At 41.3% G+C, this 17,500-nt stretch overlaps 1 protein-coding gene across 6 annotated transcripts in view; it reads left to right on the top strand.

Moving 5' to 3' along the window:
* dnajc17 (DnaJ (Hsp40) homolog, subfamily C, member 17) overlaps positions 1-17,500 on the top strand; it is a 38,103-nt gene that overhangs the window by 92 nt on the left and 20,511 nt on the right. For 4 of the 6 annotated variants that reach the window (XR_015126335.1, XM_086274053.1, XM_086274051.1 and 1 more), the window contains exons 1-8: positions 1-123; positions 10,004-10,073; positions 11,755-11,813; positions 11,926-12,013; positions 12,200-12,276; positions 12,926-13,043; positions 13,679-13,728; positions 16,954-17,031. The exon at positions 1-123 is cut by the window's left edge and continues 92 nt beyond it. Coding sequence is in view for 5 of the 6 variants with exons in the window: in XM_086274053.1 (XP_086130179.1) it covers positions 43-123; positions 10,004-10,073; positions 11,755-11,813; positions 11,926-12,013; positions 12,200-12,276; positions 12,926-13,043; positions 13,679-13,728; positions 16,954-17,031 (621 nt within the window). In the remaining variant the exon portion in view is untranslated. The remainder of the gene's footprint in view (positions 124-10,003; positions 10,074-11,754; positions 11,814-11,925; positions 12,014-12,199; positions 12,277-12,925; positions 13,044-13,678; positions 13,729-16,953; positions 17,032-17,500) is intronic. The other 2 variants (XM_086274056.1, XM_086274052.1) reach the window with 1 other exon arrangement.

Raw genomic sequence — 17,500 nt, 5'->3', positions numbered from 1 at the left:
TATTATTTTTGTGTATTGGTACTGTAGCGCGTTTTGGCAGAAATGTCCGGAAAGGCTAAAGATATCCTACAGATGGATCTGTACGGTTTACTTGGAGTTGAAAGCACTGCTACAACGAAAGAGGTGTGTAAACTAGCACTTAAAGCTAGCTTTAGTCATTGTGTTAAAAATAGCCGTGTTAAGATAACCATGCTTGTAAGTAACGCATTGTAAGCTGCAACCTGTTATTTTTATTTGCCAGACTATTTATTATCAAGTAATAAATAATGCAAATTTGTTGTCTTAGGACATTTTTGTCACGAAGCAAGAGGCTATGATAACTTTCTGCTATGAAGATTAGTATTTCTTTTAATCGTATGTGTGTGTAAATGGTGAAGAGGTTTTTTGTTTGTTTGTTTTTACAGTGTGAGATAAACGTAAGATAAAACTATAAAAGATGCAGGTCCAGCGTGTCATATAACAGACAAACCGGCTAATGGTTCATTTACACCGTTGTGATACTCTGAAAGGCCGCTGAGTGGGGGTGTTGCATCAGGCAAACCTTTAGTACTATGCCTTGACATAAAATCCCTTTACACTAGGGCTGAACGATTATGGAAAATAATCTAATTGCGATTTTTTGCCCCAATATTGCGATTGCGATGCGATATGCGATTATTTTTTAAGGTCTTTGTCTTCTGTATTATTAAACAAAGACAAGCAATACATCATATAGTATGGCCAATACTATATTACATTAATTTTAAACTGTTCTTTCCTGGAAGACAGACCTCTGTTATGATGACATGAGGTGATGCATGAATTGATGACTGACATTTTTATTTAACTTCTTCAATCACAACAGTATATTTGAACATACACAATAGTTTATTTTTAGCTTACAAACATCTGAGCATAAAGTGCTGACAAGGAACCCTGGTGTAAACATTAAAATGAAAGTCAGTACAATGTGCAGATTGCAGAAATATACATAAAAAAAATCAGTGGCTTTACCACACTCAGTTTTTCGACATCTGTGAACTACTAGACAGTCATTCAATTAAAAAATAATATTAAATAAATAAAACTAATAAATAAAAAATACACACATCTTACTGATCTCTGCAGTCAGTAACATTACACATAAAGTGCAAACATAATAGCAATTGTATAAACACACACACAAACACGCCTTTAAAGTTTAAAGGCGTGAAATTGGACGGTCTAGTTCTGATTAGCGTCACCGCTGTCTCGGTGGAGTTTAATAAACTCGGCCGTCTGCTTCTTGCTATCTAAAATATAACCAGACACTGGTGTAAATTCTCGACTGTCTCATACTTCTGTTTAATAAGTTTTCTGTTTGACGTTTAGTCAGCTGTGTGAAAACCAAGGAGGAACCCACCCGGGGGATTAATAAAGTTTTATTTTATCGAATCTAATAACTTTAATCTCAGCCAAACCGATTTACTCACGAACAAACAAAACACTGAAAAAAGCCCAACAATAACATTTTTAGGTTGTCTAAGTGACTTATATATTACGTTTAACCCGAGCAGCGAAACTCCGCGGTGATCTGAAAATGATGTGCCGGGAGTTGTGCCGTTCTCGGCCGCATCAGTAACCCTCGAGCTCCCGGCTAGCTGTCGAGCTGGTGGGTAGCAGACGCCTCTGAAAACGTCGAAGCACTTTTGCAAATATGGGATATCTTGATAAACCGAGCAGATATTTGATGTTTACACAACTACTTTCTCGCCTGAAAATATGTTAAAAGTTTATTTTGTGACCCTGAAAGATTAGTATGAGTAATTTTAAAACTCAGTAGCGGCCGCCATTGCTGGAAACTGGAGTTTGGCTGGGCCGCGCTATGAATTCTGGGATATGGTAGTAATTTGGACAGCCTTCGGCGCGTCGCTGTGACGTAATCGGTCTACAAATGCGGCCTCAGGAGGATGCAGCCCATGAATTTGGACATGTCCAGAGTATAATCTCAGCCTTTGCGGTTAGAAAATTGCACTTGATCATGTCGCGATATTATCGCAAATGCGATATATCGTTCAGCCCTACTTTACAGTGAAACTATGACCATAATTTCGGTGTGATTATTCAGTTATTGGTTTTTGACTGTATATATATATATATATATATATATATATCTCTTTTGTAATTTCAGTTAAATCAACATACTTAGCTCCTGAAAGCTGGTGTGGTTCTGAAAACATCTGATTACATGTGCGTTACTGCCGTGGGTAAACTAGTTTTTTGCTTTTCTGCATATTGGAAACAGAATTTTGCAAAATTCTCTTTGTTCTTGCAATCAACCCTGGAAGCATTTCCCCAACATCGCTTCAAATTTTCATCTCTGAGTGGTTCACCATGATTCCCTGAATCAAGCATTTTCCCTGCAACCACCTCTCTTCACCGTTTCCACAATCCCGAATCCACAGGCCTGAAGGGAAATTAAAATTGCTGCCAAAATGAGGGAGGCAGTTAATTTCTTAATTGGAATTCAAAGTTCTGTCCTCCCCAGAGGATTATCCTTAAGGAAGTTGGTGGTTGTGGCTTGGGTAGAATTTAGGCTCCAAAGGGAGGGGGGCTGATTCTGTGAGGTCTGTTGATGGTCGAGAGAGATAGTGGGTTTGTTTGTGTGCATGTGTGTGTAGTGCGTTTAGTCAGAAGGGAGGGTCTCAAAAATCAATCAAGTGTGTGAAGAGAGATGTCATCAGATGAGCTACTTATCCCAGCTATTAGGCACACTGTTTATCAAAGAAAGAGGAAGAAGCTCATCCCAGAGCCTGTTTATGTGGTTTTAGCCATAGCTTGTAAAACACTGCCTTGACGTAGGGGATTTGCATACTTCATGTTCCCTTGTTTCTCTTTAGCGTCTCTGCTGCTGACCTTTCGTTGTGCTTAGCTGGCTGATAAATGCCATGTAAACTGGCACTTCAGAGTTTATGATTTAATGACTTCATGGGGTTTACGTTATGCTTATAGTGCTAGGGAAGGCTTTTTCTAAAGACCAGTCACCAGTTAAACACTTGTACCTACCACAGATTGCTCGTCCACAGCCAAGACCACACAGAATTTCTTGTGGTTTGTTCAGCTACTTAAATTTTAATGTACCTATTACCTAATGTGTTTCAGTAACTACACGCTTGAATGGTTTACTTCCACTCAGAGCATCCAAGGACAGGTGATTTCATTGCATTGTAATAGTTCATTGTAAACTCAATGCCCCCACTGATGAGTTTCTTTTTCCTCTTCAAGTCTTTGTCAGAATAGGTGCATTAAGATTATAATTGCATTCTGCAGTGCACTGGGGAGCATCATCAGCGTGCAATCAGGACAGCAATTTTTATGCAGTTTATTTCTAGTGCACTAAGTATGTATTCCACAGTTATACAGCCATATACACTCTTAAAGCAGACAAAGCAGTTATAACTGAAGAAATAGATTAAACCATAATGATGTTTTTGCCAGATCAGTTACCGTTAGGTTGGTGTTATTGATTTAGTTGTTATTAAGTGAATTAATCAAAATGAGTGCTCTTCCTCAAACAATTTGATTACTGCATATTAATTTATTTATGCCAGCGTGATCTGTGAGGTTTGCATTAAGAAGCACATGCATCCACAGTGTGCTTACAGTTTCTCCCTGATACATCTTCAGTGAGGTTCTTGGGGTCATGAGGTGTTTTGGATCTTTTAGCATCAGACCTCCTCACCCAGATGCCACAAATGGGGTTGGCTCTCTGTCTTCCGTCTCCTGTAGCGCCCAGTTGCTTGCACTTTGAAGAGTGAACATCCTGCAAAACCTCCACAGCTAACCTCTTTGGGCTCACAGAGCATCTTCCAGCCTCTGTCCTGGCACTTCTCCAACAGCTCCTAGTACTTTGCGTGCTTCTTCTCGTTTACTCTTCCCACATGCTCTTCCCAGGGCCCTCTAAGTTCTTGAATGATTGAGTGTTTAGTCGGTGGCCTGAGTGATTGCGTGACAGTGTCTTGCAGAAAATACAGCTGTTTATCCAGGTCCATGCTCAGCTGCTAGTGGAGGGCTACATTCACTTTTCTTTTTACCTTTCTTTCTCTGGAGTATTTTGTTATTATTTTCTTCTAGCTGATAATATCTCATAAAGAATCACACATTGTTATTAATGAGGATGGATCCATGGCTGATCAGGCAGCTAATCATCTACACAGTAAGGGTTTCTACACCGGGACCAGTAGTTTGTCAGCCATAATTGGCACCAAAAACTGGTTTAATGAGGACAAGATGTGAGCATGCAGCTAAACTGAAGCAAATGGGTATCCGGTCGGCACTGAGAATGTTTTTTTTTTTTTTTTTTGCCAGGCACTAACTATTAGGCTACCGTTGGCCTCCTACTCCAGGATTGTAGTCTTTCCCTGATCTTGTGGTTCATTCTTTGACGAACAGAAGTGTGGGAAATAGTTGAGATTTCTTCCATTTAGTCTGTCTCATGCATGAAACAAGTAAATTGGCATATGAAAATGTGGAATATTTTGAATTACAACAGACAGAAGATACAGTAGGATTAAATACAGTTTTCATCATCTGTAAGCACAAGGGACAGCAGCTGGTTTTAGTCCAGGAGTTCTTCTGTTTTTCATTTTTTCCAACAACTGATGGATTCAGAGCCAGTCCTATAAGGTCACGGTGAACTGCACAAAGATAATTGCTAGAGTAATTGGCCGGATTAGGGCTATAGGAAGATGCCCTGCAATTGAAGACTTATGCGCACAACTTCTTAAAGATTGCACTGCTTTGGCTCCTAGTGTGGAGAACCAGCGGGTTCAGGGTCTTCCAGCATCAATTAAAGATTGCGTGTTATGGCACTGATGGGAGTAATCATGCATTATTTAACAAAACAGCTCCAGAGGCACAGTAGAGACAAGATATCGTGAAGGATCGTAGAGAGAGTGAAAAGGAAACGATTGGAGGAGGAACTGGAGAGAAGGGGAGTTATGATGACATGCAAGATGGCTGTTCTCCACCAGAGCAACTTTGGTGATGACAGGTTGTACTTGTTAAGCAGCTCGGCTGGCCAAACGTACTTCCCGACAACGGCAAACATCTGCTGTTAGTGAAGACGTGGCAGAGACATGTTTATCTTGTCAGATAGGTGCAGGTGATGAATGTGAGAAGCTGACTGAATGTGAATTAAGGACACAGTATAAACTCACGGGTGATGTATTTATTTTTATAAAGGCTGCTTTTATATCAAATCACATGTACTTATCTTCATGATGAACTCTGGTTACCCTGTTTTAGAATTTTCTGTTTCCCTGTTTTTGGCATCCATTTCTGTATTTCTGAGTAAAGAAAGACTGCAGTCACAATTATTTATTAAAGGGTTTGAAATGTTTTGTTTTATGCATAAACGTGATGATACATTTAAAGGAAAGGTAAATTAATCATACTAATACCAGAACTTGAAGTAAATGCAGTAAATCCATTAATGGATTATCTGACAAGTGTTTGCCTGTATTGCTTTTTATTTTCTCTTTTCCTCAGTGCATCATATGAATGATGATCCAATTCGAGTGCAGTTAAACATTCACCTGTTGTGATAAAGAAATTAAGGGTTTTCTCAATAAGGAAGTAATCTATTCCTCAACCTCAGTTCCAAAACAGTGGGACACTGTGTGAAATGTAAATAATAACGGAATGCAATGATTTGCAAATCACATAAACAAATAAACGTCTCAAAAAAGCTGGGACGTGTTCATGTTTACTGCTGTGTAGCATCCTCTCTTCTTTTAACAACAGTCTGTAAACATCTGGGAAGTGAGGAGAGCAGCTGCTGGACTTTTGGAAAAGGAACGATGTCCTGTCTGATATAAGATTGTAGCTGCCTGATTATTCTAGGTCTTCTTTGTTGTGTTTTTTGCTTCATGATTCGCTGAATGTTTTCAATCAGTGAAAGGCAGGCCTGGTCAGCACCCAGACTCTGCCATTATGTAGTCATGCTGTTGGAATTGATGCAGTATGCGGTTTGGCATCATCTTGCTGAAATATGTAACGTCTGTCCCGATGTCCTCTGGATGGGAGCATATGTTGCTTTGAATCTCAGCATTAATGGTGCCTTTCCAGGTGTTTAGACTGCCAATTCATTAGGCACCCCCATACCATCAGATCTGCAGGCTTTTAAACTGAATGCTGATAACACGCCTGACCTTCTCCTTCTTAGTGTGGAAGTCATGGGAGCAATGTTTTCCACACATAATTTTATATTCCAACTTGTTAAACCACAGAACAGTTTTCCACTTTGCCTCTGACCATTTTAAATGACCTTTGGCCCAGAGAAGAAAGAAGTGTTTCTGGATCATGTTCAAATATGGCTTCTTCTTTGCAGGATTTTTAATCTGCATTTTTGGATGCAACAGCAAATTGTGTTCATAGACAGTGATTTCTGGAAGTGTTCCTGAGCCCATGGTGTAAGATCCATGACGGAATCATGTCTGTTTTTAATGCACTGGTGCCCGAGGGCCCGAAGATCACAGGCATCCAATAATGATTTTCCACAGCGATTTCTCCAGACTCTTGAAATATTTTGATGATATTAGGTACTGTAGATGACGAGACATTCAAAGTTGTAGTAATTTTATAATAACAAGTATTACTGTGAAACTGTTCCACAAAATATAGATAATTTTTTGCACATTGGTGAAGCCCTGCCCATCTTTACTCTTGAGAAACTTGCTTTTTCCGGCTTTTTGTTGCTCCGTCCCCATTTTTTTTTGAGATGTGTTGCTGTCATCAAATACAAAATGAACTAATATTATTCAGAGAATATTTAAAATGTTTCAGTTTAAACATCTGACTTTGTTTTCTACGTTCTTCTGTGAATAAAATATGGGGTTATGAGATTTGCAAATCATTGCATTCCATTTTTTATTTACATTGTAGAATCCTAACTTTTTTAAAGCTGGGATTGTAAGGTAGTTTTCTTCTTTATTAATAAAAAAGGGAATTGACAATAGTTGAATATTTAACTGCACTTGAATTGGATCATGTTCTTTTCATTTTATTTAGTTAATTTTTAGCAATTAACAACTTTATAAAACCCATTAGAAAAATAATATTTTTGCCTCACTGCTTCAGGGAAGTCCTGAAAGCTGTAATCCGATTAATCTAAATATAAGAAATGCCAAAAGTTCAAAAACATTAGCTCATTAAAAAATTGCAGCCGGTGCTCAGTGCTCTGTCCTTTATGCACTACAAAATTTAAGATTGAACTCCTGTTACAACAGAAAGAAATCATTATGTATTAATGATAATGCAAAGTGGTAAGGCACATGGTCCAGATGTTAGCTAACTGAACTTAAATTATGGGGGATTTTACAAGAAAATGATCACACTCTCATTTCATCTTCCTAAATCTGTTTTTAAAAAGATATCATTTCATTTATATTAAATGAAAAAGAGCTTTTAACTATATATGGAGCTACAACAGTGGCATAAGCTAAAGGAAGGCATAGCTCTTCCATATCTTGGCTGCTAACATTTCAAATGTTCAAAAATGATTTATATTGTGTTTTCTATTCCAAATACAGACTGATGCTATTTTGAAAGCACATTGCACAGCTCTGATTACCTCAAGTTCCTATTTTACAGTTTACTAACAACTCCAGACATGATTGATACTTCCAAAAAAGTGTGTATTACATATGTTTCTATTCCAGTTTAGGCATTGGTTCTCTGTGGTATAACAAAAGCTCACACACCTTTACATTTCAGTATTGCAAGGTACGATATAGCGAACATCAAGGCACAATAATTTTTGTCAAAATGACATTAATGCAGTGCAGGCTTGTTTTTGTCTCCACTTAAACTGCATTACCATCAGAAGATTATGTAACACTGATTTAAAAAAGAAAGAAAGATGTAGACTTGTTTTCAATCATGGTCTGCACATCTTGAGCAAGTTGGTTGGCGCTTTGTGGAAATCCACAGTAAGCAACTCCTCACGGTGGTAGAGGGAAAAAGGACAGAGTAGGACCCATTTTTAGGCTGTGTTTTGATCCCAGAGAGGAGCTGCAGTTCACTCCTTTGCAATTCAGTTCAATTTTATTTATATAGTGCATAATCACAAGAATGGTGCTTGAGGCAACTGTTGTTGAAGAGGAGTATAATTTTGAGGTGAAACTCGAGTCTTCACTTTTTTGTATCTTACTTTAAAATGAGTTGGACAAAGGTATAATAGGGAGTGCATTGAACAGAATGTGAGAAATAGACAGGCGAGGATAATACAGGGGAAGCAGGCTAAGGCCAACAGTAAGCATATGTGTTTGGTTCTAGTCCACAGCCCTGCGTGTCAGTCGCAATCTGTAGGAACGCTGTGTGTGCCAAGCAGCAAGACCAAATATCCTCTAATGATGTCTAGTCTCTCAAAAAGCCCTCTCACTGAACCAAGTTCTCATTTACTGTTGGAACAATAATGACCCCCCCCCCCCCCCAAAACCCTAATCCAGTTTAGATAGAAGAAAGGACTTTTGACATTTAGGAGCTGTGTGAGCTGCAGTTATCTCCAGAGGCTTCACTGGAGGCTTGCTTGGTTCATATAATCAGTCAGAGGTTAAGCTCTTGCACCCTGGATGGAGGGCATCCAGTCTAATGTGTGACTGTGCTTAACTGTCATTGGAGCTGCAGTTAAAAAAGCCTGGACGCTGATTAATTACACCATTGTGCTCCCCCCCAATTCAATCCATCCACGTAAAGTCAGCTCAGTATGTTTTGGCGTGCGTTCTAGAGATAAAACTGTGCAAAACAAATTACAGGGAAACACTGCATATGCCAGAAGACAATGCATCCAATGCAAACGCTTCCCAGACATGAACAAAGGGGCTCCCAGTTTTTGTGGCCCGAAGCGTACTGGCAGGAGATTGATTTGCGCTAACAGGGAGAATTTGAAAACATCCAGAATGTTGGCATGACTGATTATGTCTGGTGAGAAAGTGCATGTCAGTGTTTGTGTTTGGTCTGTTCTTTAATGTGTATGTATGGGGGGGAGGGTTGGATGTGCCAAAACTTTAGCATGCAATGCATGTACTGTATATGAGCATGTGCGTTTGAGGTTGTGCAGAATTCTCAAGCGCTGGACTCCACAGCCCCCTCTGGTCTCTGCGGTAATTTTCCTATTTCCCTTCATTCTCAAAAGAAGCAGACGTCTAATAAAAACCACCTCTCCATTAAGTGATTCCTAGAAGGACCAATGAATGGTTAATGTTCCAAGCAGTGACCCAGAGTTAAAAAATCAGCTGCCAAAGGATGCTGCTTTCAGACTATGTCAGACTTGATTTCATTTTTTATGACATATTCTATCTAATATTGTTTAAATAAAGATAGAATAATACTAGGTTGCAACTTCGTATTTATCTTGCAATCTGACAACTGGAATAGCCTGAGAATAGTTTTGAATTCTTGTACAGTGCCGTATGTACCACAGTGGTTAGAAGCCATTAACGGCATGTCAAAAGGACACGAAGCACAGGATCGGCTTAAAGTTTCAGTTTGATCCAAACAAAACAATTCCATTAAAGACCACATTTCACCTCAGATGTTTTTATGTCAGGCTGTTACTGTCTTTGGCATTATTTCAATGAGGCCATAACTTCTTAGACTTCTGGGCCAAACTCAACGTTATAAAATTATTGATACACAGTAAGAATTATATCTTTACACGGTGCCAAAAATTTGTGCTTAACCTCCCAAGACCCCGAGCCCTCATATGGGGGACATTACATTTTGTTTTATTCTTTTTGTAATAGGTTTCTTCCTGCTAAAAGGGAGTGTTGCCAGTGCTTGCTCATTTGTTGTTTGTTAGGGTTTTTCCTCTATTTTTTAGGGTCTTTACCTTAAAGTCTAAAGCACCTTGAGGAGACTCTTGTTGTGATTTGAGGATATATAAATAGAACTGAAGGTTAAGGGAATTGTTCATTTTTCTGCGTTCTAACAAGCATTTTCCACTCTTTGTAATGTTTGGGGTTTTTCCCTCCTCCTTTTTCAGATCAAGAAAGCGTATCGACAGAAAGCGTTAACATGCCATCCAGACAAGAACCCAGACAACCCAAAAGCAGGTGAGTGAGACAGTTTTTGTTTTGCATTTACTGTTTTCTCACATGATCTCCAAACCTTATCTGACAGAGATGCATATAAAGATGCAGATGATTGGATGCATAGAAGTTCTGGTGTAGATCCACATCTCTTGGCTTACTAGCTGCGCACTTGGTAATAGTGCAGGTAATTGTCAGATTCAGAGCAGGTGAGTGTAGTGGTGAGAATACATCTCCTTTTGAGGGCTATGTGGGAGGAAGTACAACCTTAGAAAATTTCCCTCCCTGAGTGTCCCAGGTTCATGTGTCTTCTGTCTCCATTCTGAGGCATTGACCGTTGCCACTGAGGAGTTAGTTATGACCACTCACTGAGTTGCCATTAAGGTCCAGGGCCAAAAATGAATGCTCCAGAGTCACATTCTCACAGCGTTAAACTCTGCCAGATGTCCTGGCCACAGCACTCTGTCGCAAGGCAACCAGCGCATGTTTCTCCCGCCAGCTTTTTAGCTAGAAAAACATGGCCAGCATCACCATCCTCACCGCCCTCATCCACACTCTGTCCTCCCTGGGTTCATGTGTCCTTCTGCAGCTTGGTGCCAACCAGCATGTCAACAATTAGACCAGAAAATCTCAGCATAGCTTTTTGTCAATAGGGGAAAAATGCACCTTGGACAAGAAGCTGGTCACGAGGTATGTTTTCAAGTTAGGTTTATGTGGTTTCTGGATGGTTCAGACAATTTCTGATTATGTCAGGAAAAAAAGGAAATTGGTAGGGTTGAGAGGGATAACACAAAAGCAGGGGGTCGGTTTCCCAGAAATGGAAAAGTAGTGGTTTGGAGGCCCTCAACACTCGAACCCGCGCATGAAGAGAATTGGACTCTATCGCACGAGAGCGGAGCAAGTCTTGGGACTTGCTGCCCCTCAGGGGAGGGTTGTTTGCATGTAAGAGGTGACATAGGGGTCACAATTCTTCACTGATTGACGATACCCCTCCCCACTATCCCCTCTCCCCTCTAAATACCCCATATTGTGACACTCGGAGGTGCCTGGTGGGCATGGCAGGTTTCCCCCAGTTGGATTTCATTCCAGCCCATTATATGCATGTAGGTAACCTGACCGCCTCTGCTGGCAGCGCGATCTCGAGAGCCTTCTGTTAGTGTGCAATGCCAGTCCCCACAGGGAGTAACAGTATCAGTCTGTTAGGCCTCCCATAAGTGAATGATTAAGCCTGGCTAGTATCGTGCAGTAATGTGCTGCTTGGAGGACAAGCTGGGGGGACTGTGGTCTCCCAGTGTACATTTGTCTGTGCGTGTGTGTTAAATGACAACTGGTGTAGTGGTATTTGCAGCAGGCTGGGCCAGGGGAATGCACGGCCGTGTCACTGGAGGAAACAAGTTTCGTGAGACCTGCGGCAAATTTTGAGACACAAATGTCGCAGTTTGTATCGGCTCCATGTCCCATCATCTTGAGGCATTCGTAGACATAACTCTGCTTTTGGATTAGGTGTCCTGTCCTTCTCAGTCTCCCCGTTTCAGTATAATTTTATGATCTGTCTTTTTTGTTTCAAACTGGCACAATTATCAACCCAATTTTTGTAAACCTTTAGCCACGTTTTTCTTTTTTATAGGTAATATCCCACAAGATAAAAGTTGAAGGCAGTAATGCAAGAAAATGCTCTTATTCTGTCTTTTTTTTTTTCTTTTAGTTGAGCTCTTCCACCAGTTATCCCAGGCTCTTGAGGTGCTAACTGATGCCGCCGCCAAGGTAAGACCGCTGGTGTCTTGTAACCTCTAATATGGATCCTAGCCCTCAAGTAAACCGAGACACAGCAAGCCCAGCAAGGAGTGATCTTGAAGTCTAACGCTTTTTTTTTCAGGCTGCTTATGACAAGATTTGTGCTGCCAAGAAACAAGCAGAAGAAAGAAACAAGAAACTAGATAGCAAGAGAAAGAAAATTAAACTTGGTGAGTCATTTTTCTGCCGCATCCCAGAGATTATTTAGTGATATTATCTTGTGTTTCTTTCTAATTATCAAGTTTTAATGCTGAAGTACTGTTTCCTCTTTAAAGAATAATAATAATAAGTCAGTCAATCAATACTATGAGTATATGATGGAGATGTGGATTAGTTTGTGTGCGTTGTTTTGACAGACTTGGAGGCCAGAGAGCGACAAGCAGAAGCTCAAAGCCAGGAGGAAGTGCAGATCACTAGAACACTCGAGGAAGAGGTATCGCATTTTATAGAAATCACATTAGCAAAGATACTGCGCTGCAATTTGCCTTAAGAGGCTGCAGAAAATTTTAAATTTCACTATACTGCAGGTATAAGTGCTGTATTGGAAAATGCATCTAGGAAAACTAAAGCACACCCTGGTGCTTTCATTCTGTTTTTCATCAAATAGTTTTTCCTGATTGAGTTGAACTCTTCCAAATACTTGGGTCACGAACAAAGGCTCTGTCTAAGAGCTCCTCTCTTTATTTTGTTTTTTCACAGACATAATTATCAGTAAGGTCATTAAGGTGATATTGCATGACTCGGTGCAGTTTGTGCAGAACACCCATAAATAAAAATGGTGTGCATGCTTCCACTGTGAGTAATTTCCATATGCTCAAGGTGCTTCATGCATATACATAAGGAAGGAGGCCATAACCAGCAGGTGGCACTATTCCATTTTCTGACTTCATCGAGGCATTAGTGCCTTAAGTGATGAAACAAGCTGGTTTGTATAGCCTCCTTCAGTAGAGGACATAAACACAGAATTGCAGAGCAATAAAGCTGATCATATTCCAACAGCTGTTATCTTAACATGTGCTGTCACGTAACACTTGGCCACCTGTTCATTCACATTTCTGCATTTTATGTGCACCTTCTCCAAGATTGCCCGCTTGAGGGAGGAGGGATCCAGACAGCTTGAAGAGGAGCAGAGGCTCATCAGAGAGCAGATCCAGAGAGAAAGAGAAGCACATCAACACGGAGGAGACCACACTCAGAGAAGTACATGCATTTGACCAATCCTTGCTGGTCTGAGTTAGCTAAACCAGTTTATTGTAGTCCTGACATTTTTATATCATCCCAAAGCCTTGCTGGGGTGAACCCCCTGTGTTTCCCATCCCTCGTCGTGTCAGCACAACCACAGCAGCCACCAGGCTCCCTGTGGCTCACCATGTATTATTCACACGATAGACTATAACAATAACTGAAATTATATTGGAAGAGGTCTGTTTTAGTTTCTTGGCAAGATAGCAAAGGGATGCCAATCACTGCGTACACAGAGCGGTCCATCAAACTTTTAACCTCATGGTAATATTTTTTGCAGCAAAAGGAAGGCAGCGTGTATATACTTAGGAAAACAACTGACTGCTGCCCTAAACTAGACCCCTTTTGTGGCCGGACAATTACTAATGCATTGTCAGCATGTCTTCTGCGTCTTTTCCATTTGCACGCACACAGCCCTCCCCTGGATCAGCAAGAGCTATACATTTAACACATGACATCCATTTTAAAATTGCTGTCTATCTGCACTAGTCCCTCGACTGCTCTCTTGCGTATAATATTTCAGGAAAACAATAGTTTCTTTGTTTTTTTCACTTCTCTGTCTCATCCCCCCCCCCTCTGTTGCGTTTTGTCAGACTCAGGAGTGGAGAGATGTTCCAAGAGCAACGTAACCCCAAAATTGAAGGTAAGGCTCAGAATATGTGAAGAGAGGTCAGGGTTGGGGTGAAATATGTAGTAAGAGAATAATGTAGGTCCCTCAGTAACGTGGAGGAGCGACTGCTATATCTGAGTGAAATTTCAGGCAGGATCTCAGCGGGGAGTTTGATAAAAACCTTTTGCCATTTGTGTTTCATTATTGGAGACCACATAAGTTGCCTCACTACTGAGCACACATGCTATTCTGAAGTCCAGTCCTCTTGAGAGGGCACAGTGTCGTCAGGAGACCAGTATCTAAACTAAGAGAAGGCTTATTATATTTCCTCCTGGAAACAGCAGAGTCTGCATGTATTAACATGGGATGTTAGCTAATGTGTTTAGACAGTAAATCTGGTTTTAAAATTTGATAGCCATCTAGTGCCGCAGCGTATTCCCTGACGTTTGTGTGTTCAGCTAGAAAAAACAAACAGCGGCCAGACTGACAGCATCACAAATCATGTTGCATGGACAGGGACACGTTTACTGCAAGATTTATCTCAGAGGCTCTGCTTCTATCTCAGATTGCAGCCCTGCGTGCAATCAAAAATATTTTCTTATTAATAATTTATTGGCTTCCCACATCAGATACCTGCATCTGAACGTCTTAAAAGCATAACATGGAATATAATCTCTAGACAGTTAACCACAGCCATTTTTTCTATATTCAAACTGCCCATTGCTTTTCACTATAAAGTTTAATTTGATTTTAGAAAGTTCTCTATGACCTTAGCATAATTATCAGCTGTGTTGATGACTCGCTTTTTGAAGAATAGATCTAAATTTTGAGCAAACGCAGCAGTGTTCCTGTGTTGCAGGCTGAAATCACAGACATCACATCATAGAAATACCTTAGCATTTTATTTGACGATTACCGGGTAAGGAGGTTATCGGTGGGGAGAAGAGAATGCTCTTAGATGGACATTTTCAGCCGTGATTGCTGGTAAAAAGACTCCATTTGCACTTGGAAGTTCCCAGAAATCCTGCTGCTCTGACAGTGAGCAGAATGCTGGAGCTGAATCAACAGTTAGCGCTTGCCATTTATAATACTATGAGCAGTTGCTGTGATATTTGCCTCATTTCCCTGTTCTTTGTACATGCATATGAGAAGTTACACAATATCTGTCTTGTTTTTTAGGAGTGCAGGAACTCGCATGAGCTTTTAGTGACAGAACTCCAAACGGGGTTCATATGTTTTTCAATTTCTTTTTAAACTAAAGACACACTAACATTGTTATGTAAGCAAAGAAGTTGACCACAGTTCACATAGTAGAGGAGGACTTCCTCTCTTTTGCCTGTGACCAAACACGTTCTTAGACATTGAACTGCTTTGGATTATTTCTTGATTAATTTATGATAGTTAAAGCAAGTGAGTCACCACATTTTCTGTGGTCCAGGTGTCCATGTTTTGAATTTCACTCATTTATCTGGTGCTTTCGGTATGAATGGAAATTGACTGCAGGTCTTGCAGGTGGTGCCATGGTGATGTTCCAAGAGCTTAATAATGTCTTTTTCTCGTAGCTCCAGCGTGTGCTGATGGTTTTCGTAATCTGTGTCTCATCAGAGGCGAGCCCGCCTGGCAGGCTTGGCCTCTTTGTCAGCTGACTTTAATCAATGTGTTCTTTTTTTTTTTTTTTTTTTTGGCCTGTCCCGTTTGGCTCTTTTGCATCAGAATTGTTGTCTAAAGGCAAAGAAAGATGCCCAACGGATTTACTTTACCAAACTGACCATCCCAGCCTTGCCGTAATGGTCCATTTGATTCACCTTTTATTGTTTATTTTATTTTCACTTACTGAATACGGGACAGACTTGACTGGGGGAAAGAAGGGGAGAAAGAAAGAGGGAAAGAGAAACAGCTGAGAAGAGGGACGGGGGAGAAGGGCAAAAGACAAAAACCAACAGAACGGGCAGAGAAAAAAAAAAATGCATATATCAATCACCTGGATCACCTGCTGAGAAAGAAAAAAGAAAGCAAGCAGAAGAGAACAAGAGTAATAGAATAAACAACATCACAATGATATATGGGAATATGACAGTAAATACTAAATGTTAAACATTATTGTGCAGCACACAAGATCAACAGAACACAGTGTGCTTTGAGGTAGGAGCCAAAAAGGGTGTAGTTTGTGGGTGTGATCACCCGTGTGTACACCTGTGAGCATGGACGCGCTTGTTTTTAAAAGGTTCCTTCATGTAATAATCTGCTAGAGGGTGTGGGGGGGCCACAGCCCCGTCCTCCAGGGCATGAAGCAGGTGTGGAGGAGATCAAAACTCCAGACATCCAGAGGCCCCCAGAACACAAGAGACCAAGGAAGACCAACAGAGGGGCAGCCGCGCCACTGTCCCAGAAAGAGCTGAGGAGAGTCCCAGATGAGGGCTCACTCAGCAGCCGCGGAGCAGAAGCCAGGGGGAGTTGCAGTGACGCGCCCGTGAGCTCCGCCGGCAGCCAGCTGCGCCTGAGTGACCGAGCCCCAGGCCGAGAGGCCGGGGGCACCCCACCTCCGAAGTGGCCCGAGCGAGCCCCAGGCTCCAGGCCCCGATAAGCGGCCGCCAAGGAGTGAGCCGGTGTGTACCTGGACGCCCATCCCCGGACACAAAGAACCACCAACGCACCGATGTCTGAGGGGGTCCGCCACTGGCAGGGGAAGTGGTGGTAGGGGGAGATAGGCCTCCAAACCTTGGAGGGCCTGAGATGTCCCCAGAGAGGTGGCGCCTGACACCCAACCTGACATATAGACACAGACATACAGGCACACACAGATACAAACATCCATTCCCACCCTCATGCTCTCATATGCACTCACTCCACACTCAACCAACGTGGAGACATACATAAAGAGACGTTGTACACACGATCACACTCCCCAAGCGTACTCTACAAACCGGGTCTAGGTGCCCCCGCCCCTGGAGGGGGGCACTGCACCCAGACCCAGGTGGTGTTACCCTTTTCCCTGCGGTGGGGGGAGGCAGACTGCCCCGACTCCGCAGCAGCAGGAAGGCTCCACACTCCAGACCGCAGTCGGACGGCCAACTCCTCCTCCTAGTCCTAGCCCCCCTGCTCCAGCAGGTCGCAGAGAACGGGGGTGAGAGAAGACTCCAAACCTCCCTCCACCCTCCTTCAATGTGTTCTAATGATTAGACATTATCATGCACTTCTTTAGCTCATGAAAACTTTCTTGACTAATATTAGCCTTTCCTCTCTCTTTCTCTCCTCCAGTTGAAGTGGAAGTGTAAAAAAGATGATGAGACAAATGGAGGCTACTCTCATGACATTCTGTTTAAACTTCTACAAAAGGTATGCGTCCTGAAAAGAGAATAAGTAATGCCACAGTGCTGCAAAGTTATTGATTTATACTGCAAAACAGTTGCTTTTAGAACTATTTAAAAAAGATTACAACACAATAAAATAATTTAGGTTTGGCATTATACAGTATTGCCTTAAATAACGACTCTTTTTGTATTACAAATGAGTGTTAAATGAATGCAAAAATTCCCATGAATTTATGAGGTATTTATTTGACTAGGTTAGCCAAATGCAATCATTTTCCTCTCTAAAGGGTCTGCAAATTAAATTTCCTGGGGAAAAAATACACTGCTGAATTTTTAGGTTTGCTCACTTCCAAAGAAATGCCTCTAAATCCAGAAAAAAAATACATCACATAAGTCACAAGTTATAAATTGATCCCCAAGAAAAACTTAAGTTGGTACTTGATGGAGAAAGCCTTGTAGGAAAGCACAATGGTAAGATGTTTCTTGAAGTCAAT

This window comes from Aulonocara sp. 'chitande type north' Nkhata Bay, linkage group LG19 (genome assembly GCF_057382095.1).
Source record: "Aulonocara sp. 'chitande type north' Nkhata Bay isolate Kocher_YH1m ecotype deep benthic linkage group LG19, A_spYH_male_GT1.1, whole genome shotgun sequence".
In the NCBI taxonomy this organism is placed as follows: Eukaryota; Metazoa; Chordata; class Actinopteri; order Cichliformes; family Cichlidae; genus Aulonocara; species Aulonocara sp. 'chitande type north' Nkhata Bay.
This window is presented reverse-complemented; position numbering and strand designations above follow the sequence as displayed.